This window comes from Octodon degus, unplaced genomic scaffold, assembly GCF_000260255.1.
Source record: "Octodon degus isolate 3935 unplaced genomic scaffold, OctDeg1.0 scaffold00272, whole genome shotgun sequence".
NCBI classification, from domain to species: domain Eukaryota; kingdom Metazoa; phylum Chordata; class Mammalia; order Rodentia; family Octodontidae; genus Octodon; species Octodon degus.
The window spans coordinates 1,054,170-1,072,318 of record NW_004524848.1 but is presented as its reverse complement, the minus strand read 5'-3'; the positions used below and the strand labels follow the sequence as shown (position 1 = coordinate 1,072,318).

The 18,149-nt window shown below is 39.1% G+C and overlaps 1 protein-coding gene across 7 annotated transcripts in view; it reads left to right on the top strand.

Annotated features, from left to right (window-relative positions):
* Herc3 (HECT and RLD domain containing E3 ubiquitin protein ligase 3) overlaps positions 1–18,149 on the top strand; it is a 202,457-nt gene that overhangs the window by 67,899 nt on the left and 116,409 nt on the right. For all 7 annotated transcript variants that reach the window (XR_002819192.1, XM_023706831.1, XM_023706833.1 and 4 more), the window contains one exon: positions 5,829–5,988. Coding sequence is in view for 6 of the 7 variants with exons in the window: in XM_023706831.1 (XP_023562599.1) it covers positions 5,829–5,988 (160 nt within the window). In the remaining variant the exon portion in view is untranslated. The remainder of the gene's footprint in view (positions 1–5,828; positions 5,989–18,149) is intronic.

Below are 18,149 nucleotides of genomic sequence, written 5' to 3'. Positions count from 1 at the left end.
GCTAGGACTGGGTCTCAAGGACTTTTTTTTGAGACAGGGTTTCACTGTGTATTTCAGGATGACCTTACTTAATGTGCAGGCCAGGCTGGCCTCAAACTTAACATAGTCCTTCTGCCTTAACCTCCCAAATTCTGAGATTATAGGCATGTACTGTCATACCTGGCCTCTTTCAGGTCTTGTAAGCAAGTAAACAGCTGATATGAACATGTGGATGTTTATTGTATGTACCCAATAGATATTTGATATTTTATTTTATTGATATCTTCTCAGTTACGTGCATGTTGTACTGTATAGTAGGAATTTCTGGCAATCTGGCAAAATAGGAGAAGAGAAGTGATAAGACTGCCACATAGGAAAGGAAACGTAAGCATACATGCTGTCAGTATAAGCGAGATATGTACATGTAATATGCAGTTGTCTTATGTGAAGAATGCCTTGGTGTGTGACAGTTAAAGCAAAGCTTATTTTTTTGTAGCATTATATTAGTATTTTCATTATAGTTCATATAGGAATTTATTTCTGATGCTATCTTTTAGGTTCTGTAAGCAAGTACACAGCTGATTTGAAAATGTTGATTATTCTAAATACTGAGTACTTATTAAGAATTTAATACTTTAGTTTATGTTCCCATTAACTATACACATATAATGAGAACCTCTTGACAAAACAGTGAGACTATTGAGATGTTAAGTATGTCCTACTAAAAGACCAGAAAAGGAAAATACATGTGCTGCCAGTGTAAGCTGTGCATGTATATAGAACATGCTGCTGTGTGTGCAGACCGCCTCATTTGTGATAACTGAAGTAAAGCCAGGGCTGGGGATATAGCTCAGCAGGACAGCACCTGCTTGGCAAGTGCAAGGTCCTGAGTGTGATTCCCAGTGCAAGAAAGAAAGGAAGGAATGAGGGAAGGAAAAGAAAAGAAAGTAACTAAAAAGTTTTTTTGTAAAGTGCTGTTGGTATTTTCATTGTACGGCCAATAAAATTTATTTGGGCTATTCTTTTTTAGACTTTGTACACCAAAAAAATGTGGTGATACTTGAGTAGAAGGCTGGGGCAATAGCTCAGTACAATACATGCTTGCCTGGCAAGCGCAAGGGCCTGAGTTCAATCCCTGGTTCTGCCCCCCCCCCCAAAAAAAAAAACCTGTTAAATGTTAAAAATTTAATACTTAAGGGACCAGGGAGATAGCTCAGTAGAATAAGCACTTGCCTGGCAAGTGCAAGGGCCCAAGTTCAATCCCTGGTTCTGAGAAATAAATAAATAAGTAAGTAAGTAAATAAATAAATAACAGTAAAATTTTTTTTTAAATTTTTTTTTATTTATTTGAGAGAGAGAGAGAGAGAGAGAGAGAGAGAGAGAGAGAGGTGTGTGTGTGTGGCCAGCTCAGCCCACCAGGGGCCGGGGCTGGCTGGCATGTGGTGCTGGGGATTGAACCGCGGTCCCTGATGCTTTGCCAAGCTAGTTCCAAGTAGGTGCTTTAGACCACTGAGCCATCTCTCCAGCCCAGTAAAAAAATTTTAATACTTAGTACTTGTGCTTTTTTTCCTGTTACATTTGGCAGTGTGTTAACAATACCAAAAAAAGACACTGTACTGTTTAAAAACAAGTATTACGTAGCCTTACATTTCAGTTTTTTTTTTTTTTCTTCGAAAGGAGTGAGTTGTGTACAGGGGGGTTAAATGCTTTGTAGATATGAAAAAAAACTGCACTTGAAGCAGCTTGTTCATCATCATCCTCTTCATCCTCCTCATCCTCTTCATTTTCCTCCTCTTCATCATCATCTTCCTCATCGTCCTTCTCTTCCTTCTTTTTCTTGCTTTTTTCAGCCTTGAGGATTCCCTTTTTGATGCATCAGGTTTTCCTTTACTCCAGTAGGCAGCAATGTCCTTTTCATACTTTTCCTCCAGCTTAGCAGTCTTTTTCTCGTATGGCTGCTTGTCGTCTGCTGCCATATTATTCCACGTTTCTCCAAATTTCTTTTTGACATCACCAGTGGAGAGGCCAGGATGTTCTCCTTTGATTTTTGGGTGATACTGAGAACAGAACAAAGAAGGCCTAAGGAGGCCTCTTGGGCGCACTGGGATCCTTAAACTTCTTCTTTGTTTCTCCTTTAGGAGGAATATAAGTTTTCATTCTTCTTTTATAATGAGCCTTGTCTGCCTTTGCTATGTCTTCAGAATTTCCTTTTTCTTTAGCAGACATGGTGTTCCATCTTTCTGAGCAGTTCTTAGAAAACTCTGAGAAGTTAGTGGAAGCATCTGGGTGCTACTTCTTATGCTCCTCTTGGCAAGGTTGCACAGAGAATGCATATGATGACATGTTGCCTGTAGGCTTCTTAGGATCTCCTTTCCCCATGTTTACTCAGAATCGCCCAGTGCTCCTCCGGCTCTCACTTGCCCCAGCGCTGTCTCTATGGAGCTCAGGGTACTGCTGTTTAAAGAATTTCTTGATATCTCTTTTTGTTTCTTCATTGACCATTGTGGTTTTTCAAGAACATGTCACATATGTAATTTCTATGTATTTATAGAATTCCTGATATATTTGATTTCTAATTTTATTCTTTTGTAGTTAGAGAAATGCATTATGTAGTTTAGATTTTAAAAATTTGTTGAGCATTCTTTTGTGACCAAAGCTATGGTATATCTTGGAGAATGCTCTGTGTAGTGGTGAGAAGAATATGTATTTTGTAGCTATTGAATGAAATGTTCTGTGTGTGTCTCTTTTTTCCATAGTATAGGTTACCTCTATTTCTTTGCTGATTTTCTGTTTTAATGATCAGACACTGATGAAAATGGGTGTTAAAGTTCCCAGATATCATTGTGTCTTGTGAAGGAGAGATCTTTCTAGATATGTTGGCTTTATTGTACGTGTGTGTGTGTGTGTGTATAGCATTTTATTTTGCTGAATTGATTGTTCTGTCATTGTATAATGTCTACCTGTCTCTTTTTCCAGTTTTGAACTGTTTTGTTAGGCATGATTAAAAAACATTCCAAATGGTTTCCATTTGTGTACAGTATCTTTTTCCATCCCTTCACTTTCAGTGCATGTGTAGTCTTTATTGGTGCAGTGAGTTTCTTATAGGCAGCTTGTTATGGTCTGTGTCTAGATGTCACCCTAAAGCCATATATGGTCATAAAAGTTTTTTTCTTAGTTATATTTTTTTGTCTTTTTGAAACAGGGTCTCACTATGCAGTTTAGCCTGGCCTTGAGCTCACTTTGTAGCCCAGGCTGGTCTCAAACTCTCAAAACATCTTCCTGCCTCTACCTCCTAAGTGCTAGGATTACAGGCATGTACCACCATGCCCTACTGTCTTTTGGAAGTAATTGAGTCTAAAGTGTGTGATTGATTTGTAGTATAACGTTGGATTAAGGGTCCTGGGATTAAGGGTGGATGAATCCTAGATCAGTCCACTGATAATGTTGGCGCACTGCCCTAATCCTGGTAGACTGAATATGACATAAGAGCTAGAAAGTGGCCTGTCTCTTGTTGCCTTTTTTGCAGTCTGGCGCCATGATCTTTGTTGCCCTTCTGCCATGTGGCAACCTGCCTTGGAACCATCTGATTCTGTACAAACTGAGCAAAATAAATCTTTCCCCCTTTAACTTTGGGTGTTGGGAATTTTGTGTCAGCAATGAGAAAAGTAACTGAGACACAGCTAATAGAAGGGTATTGCTTTTTATCTACTCATCTCATCTCGTTTGAATATTTTATTTGGGGAAATAATCTTTTTACTGTCAAGGTTGTTATCCATAGATAACAGCTTGCTTTTGTTGTTTGTCTTCTTGTTTTATATAGCTTTTGTGCTTTTTTCTTTTTTATCCGTTCTACCACTGAATTTTGTACTTTTGTATGTTTTCACAATGGTAGTACTTCTTTTGATTCTAGGTATAACATTGCCTTAGGTGTTTCTTGTTGTATCAGTGTAGTGGTAATGAATTCCCCCCATTTTTTTTTTTTTTTTCAGTCTGGAATAAATATTATTACAGGTAGCTTTGCTATATATGGTATTCTTGGCTGGCAGGTTTTTTTCTTTCATCATTCTGAATATATCACTCTGTGCTCTCCTGGCCTGAGAGGTTTCAGCTGAGAAATCTATACCTGATCTTAGCAAAAGACTGAGAAGCAATTGAAGTAAGTAATGTATTATTGCTCTAATAAGGATTCCATTTTATGTGAGTTGATGTTTTCTCTTGTTGCATTCAGAGTTCTCTCTTTTTTTTTTGGTCTTTGGACAGCATGATCATCATGCTCCTTGGAGAGGCTCACTCAGTGAGTCCAGCTGGGAATCTCTGAAGTCTGGGGAGGTTGTTCAGCTTATTCATTCATTAAATATGTCTTTCTCCATCTCGCAAATAATATTTTCTTAAAGGTATCCTGTAGGTTTTTTACACTTTTTAATTAATTCCCTTCCTCCCTAATTAATTTAAATAACTTTTTGAAATTCAGAAATTCTCCTTGGTCTAATCTGTTTTATGGCTTTTGTAATTTATTGTTTACTTTCATTCATTGTATTCAACTGTAAGATTTATGTTTAGTTTTATTTTATATTTGTCTACTGGCTGAAATTGTCATAGAAGTCCCAAATTTTTGATTTCATTATTTATCGATATTCTCTTGTATCTCTGAGCTTCCTTATGATCCTTACTTTTGTTTTTTTTCTTACTTTGTTTTAGATATTTTGTAAATTTCCTTTGCCTTTGTCTATTATTGGAAAATTATTGTATTTTTTGGAGGTAATATTTTTTTTCTTGCTTTTTTATGTTTCTTGTGCCTCTACTTCAGTATCTGTGCATTCATTGAATAGTCATCTTTTTAAAATTTATGAAAGTTTTGTTTTCCTGGTAGGCAGATAATTTTTCCAGTAAGGTATTAGTGAGTAAGGTATGTTTGTTTTGATCTTAAGCAGACAGTAATTTTTTGGTAGGGTTTTTTTTTTTTGTTTTGTTTTGTTTTTGGTATAATCCTTACCAGCAATTAGTGTATCTGTGGATACACTAATGGCCTAGGCCATTAAGAGCCCTGTTTGTTGGCACATAAGCCACATGTATGAGTTTTTTCTAAACTAAAACTTCAGTATTCTGGTTTACTTGCCTTGGAGGTGCTTTGTGATAAATAAATGGATTTCGGGTTGCAATTTGGCACTCCAACTCTAACCTAGGTTCTTGGTGCTGTAGCACCCAGGTGAATATGCTGACATGTGAAATAGGGCAAGGAGATGTAAGAATGGAGATTCGCTGTGGCTGCTTGCTTCCAGGGCAGATGCGCTTTAGCTGTGGTGCTTACTGCAAGATAGCGCTGACTTGAAATAATTTTCCCAGAGAAAATTCTTTTATCTCCTGGATATTTGCGGCTGGCATACAGTTCAGCTGGAGTAGTTGGCTATCATAAGAAACTGTGTTCTGAAATGAACAAAGAAGAGTAGTTGAAATTTTGGGTATTTTAGGGATCAAAAGGAAGAGTTCTCATTGTTCCAGATAAAATGTCAATCAGTTTCATTAGTTACAGGAACATGCTACATTGTCACTCCCGTTTAGGCCTTTCTAGTTCATTATCTCCAAACAATAAACCTCCAGACCTTACACCAGCTCGTAGCTAAATAGCCTCGGGATATCTAGGATATGCGTTACTGTTTATATGATGTATGTTATCTAGTGTAACTAGAATCTAAATTGGTAATGTTTAAAAATATATCAAGTTTTTAATTGCTAAATGTACAGAATGAGTGGTTCTCTTAAAAACAAAACTGCCTTGGAAGATAATTTTATGTAAGAGTGGCGATGCATCTTTTCCAGGCTGTACATTTTATATGGTTTGTATCTTTCAGAACAAATAGGAGCTTTGGCAGATCAGCACATTATTCATGTGGCATGTGGCGAGTCCCACAATCTGGCCCTAAGTGACCGGGGCCAGCTATTTTCTTGGGGTGCAGGGAGTGATGGTCAACTGGGACTCATGACGACTGAGGATTCTGTGGCAGTACCCAGGTAAGTACGTCTCAGAAAGAAATCTGGGTTTCAATTGTCAGTTATTTTAAAAACTTTTTCTGTTGATTTGGTAGATTCCTTTCTTATATTTTGTTGGTATTTGCTTTATGCTATAGCTGTACCTTATACTATTAAAGCACTTGTCATAAAAATAATTATTTATAGAGGTACCTGTCTATAAAAGTGAGTAGGTTGGGAACTGTGACTGTAGTCTAGTAAGTAATTGAGTTTCTAACACTTTATAGGAAGCTCTTCAAGTGAACCTCAAGTGCAGTCTGGTGAAGTTTGTATTTATAATCCCAGGGGAATGTTACTGGAATTTTAGCAAGTTAATTTCAATCTACTAGTTATAGTGAAATCAGAGTGCAAATATAAAAACACAAATACATACCTAGGATGGTAGGGGGCTAAGGGGTCTTAAATTCAGTTAGAATAATGGCTAACTGGAACAAAAGGCCTCAACCTAGTGCTGAACCTAGGCTTTTTTCATTTGTAAAGAGGAGAGTGGCTTGGGGATGAGTCACTGAGAGCCTCAGTAGGTGAGTGCCATGATCTGGGCAAGGTAGGAGGCCTGAAATCACCTTAGCAATATGCAGAGAGAGAGTAGTAATATGCGTAACACAGATTGAGTATCAAGTGTGTAGGGGTCAGTGCTTCAGCTCTGATGTATAATCTTCTTGCCCTGATATGTTGAGGACAGTGTGGTTACTAGGCATAGCTCTCGCGTACTAGTTGGGAGCTATAGACCCTGGGGCTTCACTAACCTGTGACATTGCTTTAAATAATACACATCAGCACACCTAATGCTAAACCTCTTTGCATCGCTTAATGCCAGTAGAGGAAAAAAGAAAATCTTAGTGATAGGGCCAGGTTTAGCCGAGCCAAATGCCCTTCCTTTAAGGAAAGCCTTTCTGGTGGTCCTCCATAGCAGGTAAATGTTTGAATAAAAAGAGGCATCTCTGCACATCTTAAAGTTACTTTTTTTTCCCCTTTGTACCAGGAATCAAACTCAGGACCTTGCGCTTGCCAGGCAGGCACTTAAGCTCCTGAGCTGTCTCCCTGGCCTAATAACCTTTAGTTTGCTATCACATTTTAATTACCCAGTTAAGCACATTAAAACAGAATCAAGGCTGGTTCTGATAACGTCAGATTGCCTTACACATTATTGTTAACTAAAATACCAAATATATAGACTTTATCACAAAAATATTGATAAATTGGTTTTGAGTCCTTTAAATATTTACTTAATTCTTAATAACACTTCCCTGGATGGCTCTGAGCCATTCTGCTCCTTGCCACTACTTTCACAGTCACTCAGACCTTTGTTTTCTGTAAACATATTTCTGTGTACTTAAAAGAAAAATGTTGGTTTCTGTGGTTCATGTTGCTTAAAATAAAAAAAACATGCAGGATAGAAAAAAATTACATAAGTCTACTTTTTTTTTTGGCAGAACTGGGGATTGAACTCAGGCCTTTGTGCTTGCCAGGCAAGCACTTATTCTCCTGAGCTGTCTCTCTGGCCCCCTTAATTCTAAATCTTCTATGATTTAATTACATATTTAGTAGATTATTGTATCATTAAGGAAATACTCAAAATATTGAAATTATTTTCAGGTAGACTGCTGAGAGTGGCAGTCAGTTTGTGGGAGGGTTCTTGATGACTCATGGGGCTATCAGTGGCTATCAGTTCGTTTCTTTTATATAATTCTTGTGATTTTATTCTGAAAATTTACTCTGTATACTCCTTCTTACCAGTATTTGTCACGTTCTTTGTAATTGTATTTCCTATCTCTCTACCTTGCTCTTTAACTCCCTCTTTCTTTTCTTTGTCCCCCCACCCCCTTTTTTTTTGTTTTAAATTTGAGAAAGGCTTTTGCTGTGCATTTCAGGCTGGGCTTGTGCTCACTGGGCTGTGTAATTGAGGCAGGCTAAGGATGGCCATGATCTTGCTCAGTCCTCCTGCCTGGGCCTCCCAAGGCACCAATATGCCTATCTTTTTGGTGGTGGTTTTTGTTTTTTTGAGACAGGGTTTCAATATGTAGTTCAGACTGGCCTTAAATTCACTTTGTAGCCCAAATTGACCTTGAACTTGCAGTGATCCTCCTGCTTTAGCCTCCTGAGAGCTGCCGTCAAGGGGGTGTGCCACTCTGCCTATCCTTTTTAAAAAAAAAACATTGTCTCACATTAAATTGTTTGGGCTGGGCTTGAACTTTTAATCCTATCCTCTTGCCAGAGCCTCCTGATTAGTTAGGGCACTATGCCCTCTGTAATCGCTCTTTACTGTTGCTTTTAGTTCAAAGCTATGAGCTCTATTGAGAAGAGAACTGGAAGATGTATGCCACCAGGGCCAGCCAACTGGATTACTCATTTTACCAGCACCATTACTAAGGGTGTCCCATCTATTGCTTAATACAAGTTTATTTAACAATTGGTCTTTGCTGACCTATCTGTTGTCCTCCTTAAAGGACAGTATGTTTTTGCCCTTTTTTCTTTTCTTAAATTTTCTGTCATTTATTCAAAGTTTTTAAAGAGAAGAGGAACATGGAGGTAAGAGTGATCGGGCTCATTTTACCTGGTAATGTCTTCAGTTCATTTCTCATAAAAGTTAATTTAACTTGGATATAAGGGATAGTAGCAGTAAGGAAAAAAGAAGTACTGTGTCACATCAGGATAGGCTCTCTGGTTGCAGCATGGGTGACTTTTCTCACGAGTGATTCTGCTCACAGCCTGCAGCTTTCCCCAGAAGATGTTCCATATATGCATGTCTCACTTGAGCTCTCCACTGCACCTGTACTTTCATTTTCATAGCTCTACACATTGGCCTCTCAGAGACTTCTTGCCTGGCTTCCCAGGCTTTCCTTTGAAAGCTAGATAGAGGCCTTCTTGACCCACAGCTGCTTCTAGGTGGTGAGGAACATGGTCAGACCAGTGAATACCGTGAACATGAGCCCACTGCCTCACTTTGGCTGTAAAATATGTTCTTTTGTCAGAGGCAGTACTATTTGGAATTCTGTGACGATGTATAAGGCATTTTGTGAGTGCATGAATAGGATTTTGGCAGATATTTTACATGAAGCAAAGGCAAGTCTACATCCAAAATATGTCTGTGCCAGTGAGGACAAAGTGAACTCCCTTCCATGATGGAAGTGGTCCAATATAATCAACCTGCCACTAGGTCACAGGTTGATCACAGGGGAATGGTACATTAATGGGGACTGAGTATTGGTCTCTGTTGCTGGCCTATTGGGCATTTAGCAGTGACTGTGGCCAGATCAACCTTAGTGAGTGGGAGTCCATGTTGCTGAACCCATGCATAACCTCCATCCCTGCCATCATGGCCACTTTGTTCATGGACCCATTGGGCAGTGACAGGTGGCTGAAGGAGGTTGACCATTATCTACAGAACAGGTCATCTTATCTACTTGATTATTAAAGTCTTTCTATGCTGATGTTACCTTTTGGTGAGTATTTACATGTGAAAAAATATTTTATGTCGTTTGCCCATGTGGAGAGATCTATTCACTTACCTCTTCCTGAAATATCTTTGCAACCAAATTTCCAGTCATGTTCCTTCCAAGTGCCTGACCATCTTTACATGGCCCATCAGTCAGTATACAGTTGCATATCTGGCCATTTCTTCTTTCAGGCGAAATATACTACCAAGTGCACTGCCTAAAGTTCTGCCCCACTGTGATGATTTCCCTTCACCATTGTCCTTTAGTGATGTCCCAGAAGGGAGTTACAATGCTGCAGCTGTCCACTTGTGGATGGTGCCTGCATAGATGCAGAGCCATCCATAAACTAGGCTGTAGCCTTCTTGTCCTCTGACAGCAGATTATATGGTAAACCCATAAAGCCATAGGTGCATGCTAGAAAAATAGGAGCCAGAGGTATCTGGGCAACTTTCTCATGTAATTTACTTGTACCCTGTGGACCTGCCCTGGCTCTGTCAAGAATATACCACTTCCATTTAGTGATACACTGTTGCTACACATGCCCAACCTTATATCTTTGTGGATAATACCCAGATCATGATAGCAATTCAGGTCTCATGGTGACCTGGTGTCCCATAGTCAAGCATTCAGTTTCTGCTAAGGCCCAGTAGCAGGCCAAGAGCTGTTTTTCTTTCTTTCTTTTTTTTCTTGGTATTTTTTTAGGGAAGGGTCTGCAGTATGTTCAGGGTCTCACTACTGGATCTTACTCATAGTGATGTGCCTGTTTACAGCCTCCCAAGAGCTAGGATTACAGGCACAGGCCACCATGCCCAGTCTCAGTTGTTTCTCAGCATGCCCCAGGGGTGGGGCTGGCACAGGGATCAAACCCTGGTCCCTGCGCCTGCTTGCAGGCACTTTAATCCACTGAGCTATTTGGCTGGCCCTCAAAAGTTGTTTTTCAAAGGGAGAGTAGTTGTCTGCAGATGATGGCAGAGCCTTGCTCCAAAATCCTAGAAACCTCTGCTGCAATTCACCTATAGGGACCTGCCAAAGACTCCATACAGCATTTTTATCTACCACTGACACTTCAGGTATCATTGGATCTGCTGGGTCATGTGGCTCCAGGGGCCGAGCAGCCTGGACCTGTTGCAGAGCTCTGTTCTGGGCCCCACTCAGAATTAGCACCTTTCCAAGTCACTCTGTAAATGGGCCAGAGTAAGACACCTAGGTGAGGAAAACCCAAATAGGCCCACCAGACCCTGTGTCTCCTTTTTGGCTGTAGGGGAAGCCAGATGCAACAACTTAAAATCTTTTACCTTAGAAGAAATATCTCTACACATTCCACACCACTTGACTCCTAGGTAGAAGGACCTTGAATTTTTGTTTGATTTATTTCCTGTCCTCTGGCTCTCAAATGCTGTACTAGGAAATCCAGAGTGCTTGCTACCTCGTGGTCACTAGGCCCAATCAGCATGACATCATCGATATAATGGACTAGTGTGCTATCTCGTGGGAGAGAAAGGCGATCAGGATCCCTACGAACTAAGCTGTGACACAGGGCTGACAAGTTAATATACCCCTGAGATAAGACAGTGAAGATATGTTGCTCATCTTGCCAGCTGAAAGCAAATTGTTTCTGATGGTCCTTATGGATGGGTATGGAGAAGAAAGCATTTGCCAAGTCAGTAGCTGCATACCAACTACCAGATGTGTTAATCTGCTCAAGCAAGGAAGCCACATCTGGTACTGCAGCTGCAATTGGAATCAACACTTGATTCTGTTTATGGTAATCTACCATTATTCTCCAAGACTTGACTGTCACCCTGGGTAATCCCCACTGTAAAATCTGTCACCCAGAGAAGAACAGTGACAGGGCTCTTCAAGGATGCTGATTGTCTGTTACTCTTCTCTCGTTGCCTGGACAATTACCTGACACTCACAATGAAGGAAGGAAACATTTATTTAGCTCATAGTTACTGGAGGTTTCAGTCCATATTCAGCTGGCTCCAAGGCAGAGTGGCACATGGCAAAGAACAACCTTTCAGGACGGTAGCAAACAGCAGAGGAGCCGAGGGAGGAGGAGCAGCAACAGTGGCAACAGAGAGGAAGTCAGTCTCTCTTTCTCTCTTATATTACATTCAGGCTATCTGCCCTAGGCTGGGGGAAGTACTCACACCCATAATCCCAGCAGTACTAAGACCCATAATCCCAGTGAATCATGAGTTAATCTCAGACTCTAGCAGTTGTGCCCCATGACTGTATGAGGCTTGGGAGTGGGGTGGGGAGACAACTAGACACAAACCATAATACTGATGCACCCCTCATGAATCTTTTTCTCAAAGTTTTAGTTAAGGGTACATTTCCTGGATCATTCCAGTGTGGAGGATTAGGTTTACCATGACAGATCCACTCCACATTCCCATTTCCCTAATCCCCTCATCAGCAGTAAACCATGGAATATCAGGCATCTGTAACTCATTCACAGTGGACCATCTTTTGATTTGTACTTCTGCCAACCAGCCAAATAAACTTTTAACACCTTTCTTTACTCCACGAGCTGCAACATTAAATTTAGAATCCCTACTTAATGGGTCCATGCCAACAAACTCAGGCTCATCCAGGTATATTTTTGCCACCATCATCACCCAGGTATATTTTTGCCACCATTATCGCACACTCGTAAAATCCATTCCCCTGCTTGCTCATTTGGCCCCTGCTTATAAGAGTTAAAAAACTTAAGTTCTTTGGGAGAATAATGAATGGATCTCCTCATGGATCACATTTGGTACCTCACTCCTAGGAGCCTGTGGGATGTAGGCCTGGTTATGGGCCTGGAGACAAAAATGCGTGGTGAGGGTGGGTCCTGAGGAGTCTTAGCATTATCCTGCTTGGTCAAAACAGGATCAGTTTCTCCAGATATTTTAAGAGACACTAACACCATAAAAAGTGGAGACAGGGATGCCTCTGCCATGGAGGCCAGCCCATGGCAGGTGGGGAAATCTCTTCCTTTGGCATAATAATCTCATTAGAACTCAACATCCTCACCCTCCTCAGGATCCTCCCACACATCTTCATCCTAATTTATGGGATCCCATTCTTTTATGATCAGTGCCCTCACCTTTGCTTCAGATATCCTTCAAGTCTGAGCGTTACATTTATATTGCAGTAGTCAGTTGAATTATGAGACTGCATTTGGGTTTCTGCAGTCTCAGCCTTGTGGCTAAAAGAGGAGATTTTCTTTCAGGACACACTTAGAAACTTTTAAATTTCTTATCTGTGTCTGGAGGAGGGAATTGGATCTTTGAACTTTTTTTTTTTTTTTCTTTTTGCGGTACCAGGGATTGAACTCAGGACCCTGTGCTTGCCAGGCAAGCGCTTTTTCTACTGAGCTATCTCCCCGGCCCCTGAATTTCTTATTTTCTTTCGCAAGTTTGTCCAGAGAAGCTAAAACCAAGCAGCCAACATCATTATGTTTCTTACTCTGCCAAAGAAATTCAAAATTTTCCATGTACAGAGTTGCTGAATTCTTGAATTCACAAGTGATGAAATAGGGTAATCAAATGGGTCTACACAGCATATTAGTTTAAACAGTTCACACTAAGGATTTTCAGTATACTCCAGAGAATCAGGAGAGACTGTGATATCTTTAGATCTCATCAAATCACAGAGCCAACTCCAGGAACCTCTAAAGCCATTTAAAAAATGCAATCATTAATTTTGTTTCTCTAGAGCCACTTCTGGTACCAAAATCTGTATCATTCAGGGTTTCACTAGAGAAATAGATATAATAAAAGATACACAAATATATAAGAAATTACAAGATTGGCTTATAAAGGTCAGCCAGAGTCAGATGAGGAAGCTTGCAGAGGGCGTCTGCACACTGAAGATCGAAGGATCCAGGCCAAGAGCTCACTGCAGTGTTCAGTGCAAGTCTGTATCAGGAGGCCAGTGGCTCTGCAATGGAAAGCCGATGAGTCTACACCAGAAGGCTGAGGGATCCAAGGTGGAAGCCGAAGAGTCTGGTGCTAGTAGACAGGAGACTATGTCCAAGCTGAAGGCAAAGACTGGAGCTCCTCTGAAGAAATGGAACCCTCTGTCCTCCCTTACTTTCCTTTTATATCCTTTAAGTGATGTGGCTCCTCTACACCCTAGGGTGTGGAATTGCTGATCTGGTTAGTTAGGCTTCTAAGCTTCCCAAATTGACACAGTCCATCAACCACTACACACTACCACAGAATGTTTCCAAACTCCTCCTATAGGCCAGTTTCAAATATTTCTGAACCATACAGTCAGGTGTAGTAACAGGAATTGCTCTATTCCTGTTATCAGTTTTCTATATTAATCAACGTTCTTGGTTCCAAATCATCATATCAGGCATCACAACTTAAGAACTTTAGCTTGGCACATATTTTCAGAGGGTTTATGGCGGGCAGGCTCCACTGCAAGAGACATTGTGGTATAGAAGGGCACGGTAGAGCATAGCTTGGTTCATGGTGGTAATCAAGGAGATCAAGGACACAGTGCAGAGAAGAGAAGGGCAAGCAAGGATCCAGACAGTACCCAAGGTTATGCCTCAGTGACTGAAGCACATGTTTTCCAGAAGAGTGCTTTCCTAGTCTCCTCAGTGACTACCAGAGCCAGACAAGTTGACAAATTAAGCTTAACCCACTACAGTAGTCTCCATTTTAGGGGTGCAATTTTCATATTACTTAATTTTTTTCCTTTGGACCTGTTTCTTTTCTGTAATGGTAAATAATGAAAGTTGTAACAGGAGAAATAATGGGGAATTTAAAGTTTAAAGGAGAATAATGGGGAATTTGATTGAAAATGGACAGGAAAAAGTTGTGTTGCTGTGTTGTAATTCCTGATATATTGGTCCTCAAGCAGAAGTTTTATGAGAGTATATATACACAATGGAGTATCACTCAGTAAATCACGAAATGAAGGAGACATGGAGGAAATGATGAGATAGACTGTGAGATGGAAAGAGGATGTAGAGAAGGGCAGCAGAAGGGGTGGCAAGGCAGAGGGGAATAAAGATGATCATGGTCACATACGCCCTCCAGCAGTTTGCCATCCCGATGAATGTCTGGCAGCTGATGGGCACCATTTTGAGCACTTCTTGTAATTATAAAGGCCAAAGGTAACTTGTGCAATCTCATGATATCTCAATAAATTTAGGATTAATATATTGATACAGGTTTTTCTTGGTATGTACATTTTTGGATACATACATACACAAAAGTTAAACTAGGGACATAACAAAAGTTTTAATAGATTGTATTAATGTCAATATCCTGGTTATAGTATTACACCGAAGCTTCATCAAATGCTACTATTATGGGAAGCTGGATACAGTGTATAAAGAGTCGGTGTTATTTCTTAACAACTGTATGTGAATCTACAGTTAGCTCAGTAAGAAAAAATTATTTTTTTTTTTTTTTTTTTTTTTTTTTTTTTTTGTCCCAAATGTGTGTGTGAACCTGTTTAATCTTTTACGTCCGAGAAAATATTACCCCTCCTATACTGGATATCTACCTTCTAAGATGCCCCTTTCCTACGTGGGTATGCTTCTTGTTTCTTTATTCTTCTGGCAGAATACACTTACTATACATAAACATGTAAACCTGCCAGCTGTTAAAATTGAGAATAGCTATTTCTGTGTTACATAACTGCTGGGTAAGGATAAGCATATCTAGAAATTACACAGAATTTTTACATAGAATTTTTCATTTAATTCTCTGCATAATCCTGTGAAAAAACTGATATCTCTCTTTCACTTGAGTATGCAAAGAAATATGATTAGAAGAGAAATTATAGTCATGAGTCTCTTATTTCTTTATTTCTCTTCTAAATATGATTAGAAGAGAAATAATGGTTATGAGTCGATTAGTTTTGGAGGCATTGCTAATAGATTGTTTTATTCTATTTTATTTTTTTATTTTATTAAGAAATAGAGTGAGACAGTTTCAAAACAGGTTAGTAGGACAGTTACAATAATTAATGCATGCATTTTTTGTCTTAGTAGTATTTATTCATAGTACAAGATGCAGACATGATATCCTGTCCAAACTATTAGTACAAATCTTTCTTCTCATTAAGAGACAGTAGCTGTATATCTATTTTAACTATTTTTTATACACAGATACAAAATGCTCCTTCATTTGTATCTCCTTTTTTGTTTAGTTTTGTCAGACATGGGTATTCCATTGCCACTTAAATATTGTAGGTGCGCAAATTCAGCAAAATAATACAGTATAGTCCAGTAGTCTATAATAGTAGTGGATTATGCATAGCACTGGCAATATCAGAAGTTCTTGACTTGAGCCTTTTTAAATTTTTAAAATAATTTTATTGATAAACAAATAGCAATGAGACAGTTTCAAATCAAATTGGTAGGACAGTTTCAATAATTAACACATTGCATATAAGGATTTTTTTTTTTTTCTCTGAATGCCTTCAGGGCAGGTTTGGCTGGCCTGAGTTCTGGGGATTGAACCACAGCAACCTGAGCCTGACTGCTTTGTTGAAGCAGCCACTTAAAGAACTGAGCTAAGGGGCAGGCCCCCTGACTTGAGCCTTTTACAGCTCAACATATTAATATGGCTTTACTTTTTGTACCTCATTGTTATACTTTTATGCTGGATGGTTAAGACCAAGATAAAGCAAGACCTTTATAACAAGAAATGTAACTTCTGTATTTGACAAGGTTAGTCAGATCCTCTCAGAATTTATCCTGAAACCCTGTACCGCAGTTTAATTGTTTAATCCTTTCTTGTCTCTTGTAGATCCTTTGTCAGTGTCAGCCATGTGGTTGAGTCACAGCCATTGCTTGACCAATTTGCTCTCTGTGAAAGCCTGAGAGAATATTTTTTCTCCATGTGACTCTCCTTAGGCACACTACATCTTCGATCACTTTCCTCTGTGGCTCCATAATCTTTTTGATCAGAAAATATGAGACATCACTGAGTATATGAAGTTACAGTACAAGTTCTCTTATGTCCTGAGTCCTTATGACCTTGAATGGCTAGGGCCAAACATCTTAGACATAACATGGAACAGGTATTTTCCATCAATTATTGTTTTGTGAAACTTTAAATCCCTACAGAATGTGAAGAAAAAAAAAATAAAAGATAAAAAAAATTAAGAAATAGGAATAAACAATTACATATTATTACACATTATTATTATTAAATTTAGAAATCTAACCATGTACAGCATTATAGCAGGACAGTCCTATGATATTTTTTTCTTGTCTCTTGTTTTCATTTATTACCCTTATTTTTTTTTTATAAAAAACCAAACATTTACTTGAGAGACAATATATCAGTAATTGGTATGACATTAGAAGCAGTACGTGTTCAGAAGACCAGAATGACAGGCATTTCAAGCATGGCCCTAGTATTACACATTGCTATCTTCAGTGCAGTTTCTTAGTTCACAGGTGTCAGTATATATAATTAGTCAGGGTAGGAATCCTACCAATTAACTGCTAGCTTCAAAAACTGAAGATTCTCAGGATCATTGCCTTAACCATCTTGTGCATATAAATGTATGGTTTTGCCCCTGCCATGTTTCCTAGCCTTTCCTTCTATGTCTTCATTGTTTAATCCTTAAGTTCTTGCTTTCTTTTTAATTATGTTATACCTTGCTATTTTATTTCTTCTTTTGAGTTCTTATACTAGGGAAACTATATGATATTTACACATGTGGGTCTTTCATTTTTGAGTATATCTTCAAGTAGCATCCACTTAAATATAAAGGCTTCGAGTTTATCATTCTTTATAGCTGAGTAATACTCCATTATATAAAAATACCATATCTTTTTCATCCATTCTTCAGGTGATGGGCATCTTGATTGTTTCCAAGATTTGGCTATCACAAATTGTGCTGCTATAAACATAGGTACACATATATTGCTATGTTACTATGTTATAAGTTGTTCTGCGAAAATTTCCAGTGGGGGGGGGGTAGCTGCTTTGAATGGGATTTGCAGTCCTAGTTTTCTAATGCGTCTCCACACTGATTTCTATAATGATTGCACCAGTCTGCATTCCCACCAGCAGTGGAGAAGGGTTCCCCTTTCCCCACAGCCTCTCCACCATTTGTTGTTGGTTGATTTCTTTATGATAGCCATTCTTTCTGGGGTGAGATGGTATCTCAGTGTTGTTTTACTTTGCATTTCACGGATGGCTAGTGATGTGGAGCATTTTTTCATATATTTATTCGCTTCTGTAATTTCATCTCTGAGAAGTGTGTGTTCATCTCAGATGCCCATTTCTGGATTGGGTCTTTAAATTTGGGGCCCTAATATTTTTTAGTTCTTTACACATTCTAGAGAGCAGACCTTTGTCTGAGTGCTTATTAGTTAAGATTTTTTTTGAAATTTGTGGGTTGCTTTTTCACTTTATTGGTAATTTTTTTTGACTTGCAAAAACTTCTCAGTAAGAGGAGGTCCTAGTTGTTAATTCTTTCAGACATTGCCCATGCAATTTGATTTTTGTTCATGAACTCTTATCCTATCCTTATGTCTTCAAGATCTCCTCCTACTTTCTCTTCCAGGAGATTTAGTGTTTCTCTTTTAATGTTTAGATTTTTAATCCATTTTGACTTTAGTTTAATGCGTGATGATAGACCTGGGTCAAGTTTGAGTTTTCGGCATGTAGAGAGCCAGTTTTTCCAGCACCATTTGTTAAAGAGGCTATCTTTCTTCCAGTGAGTATGTTT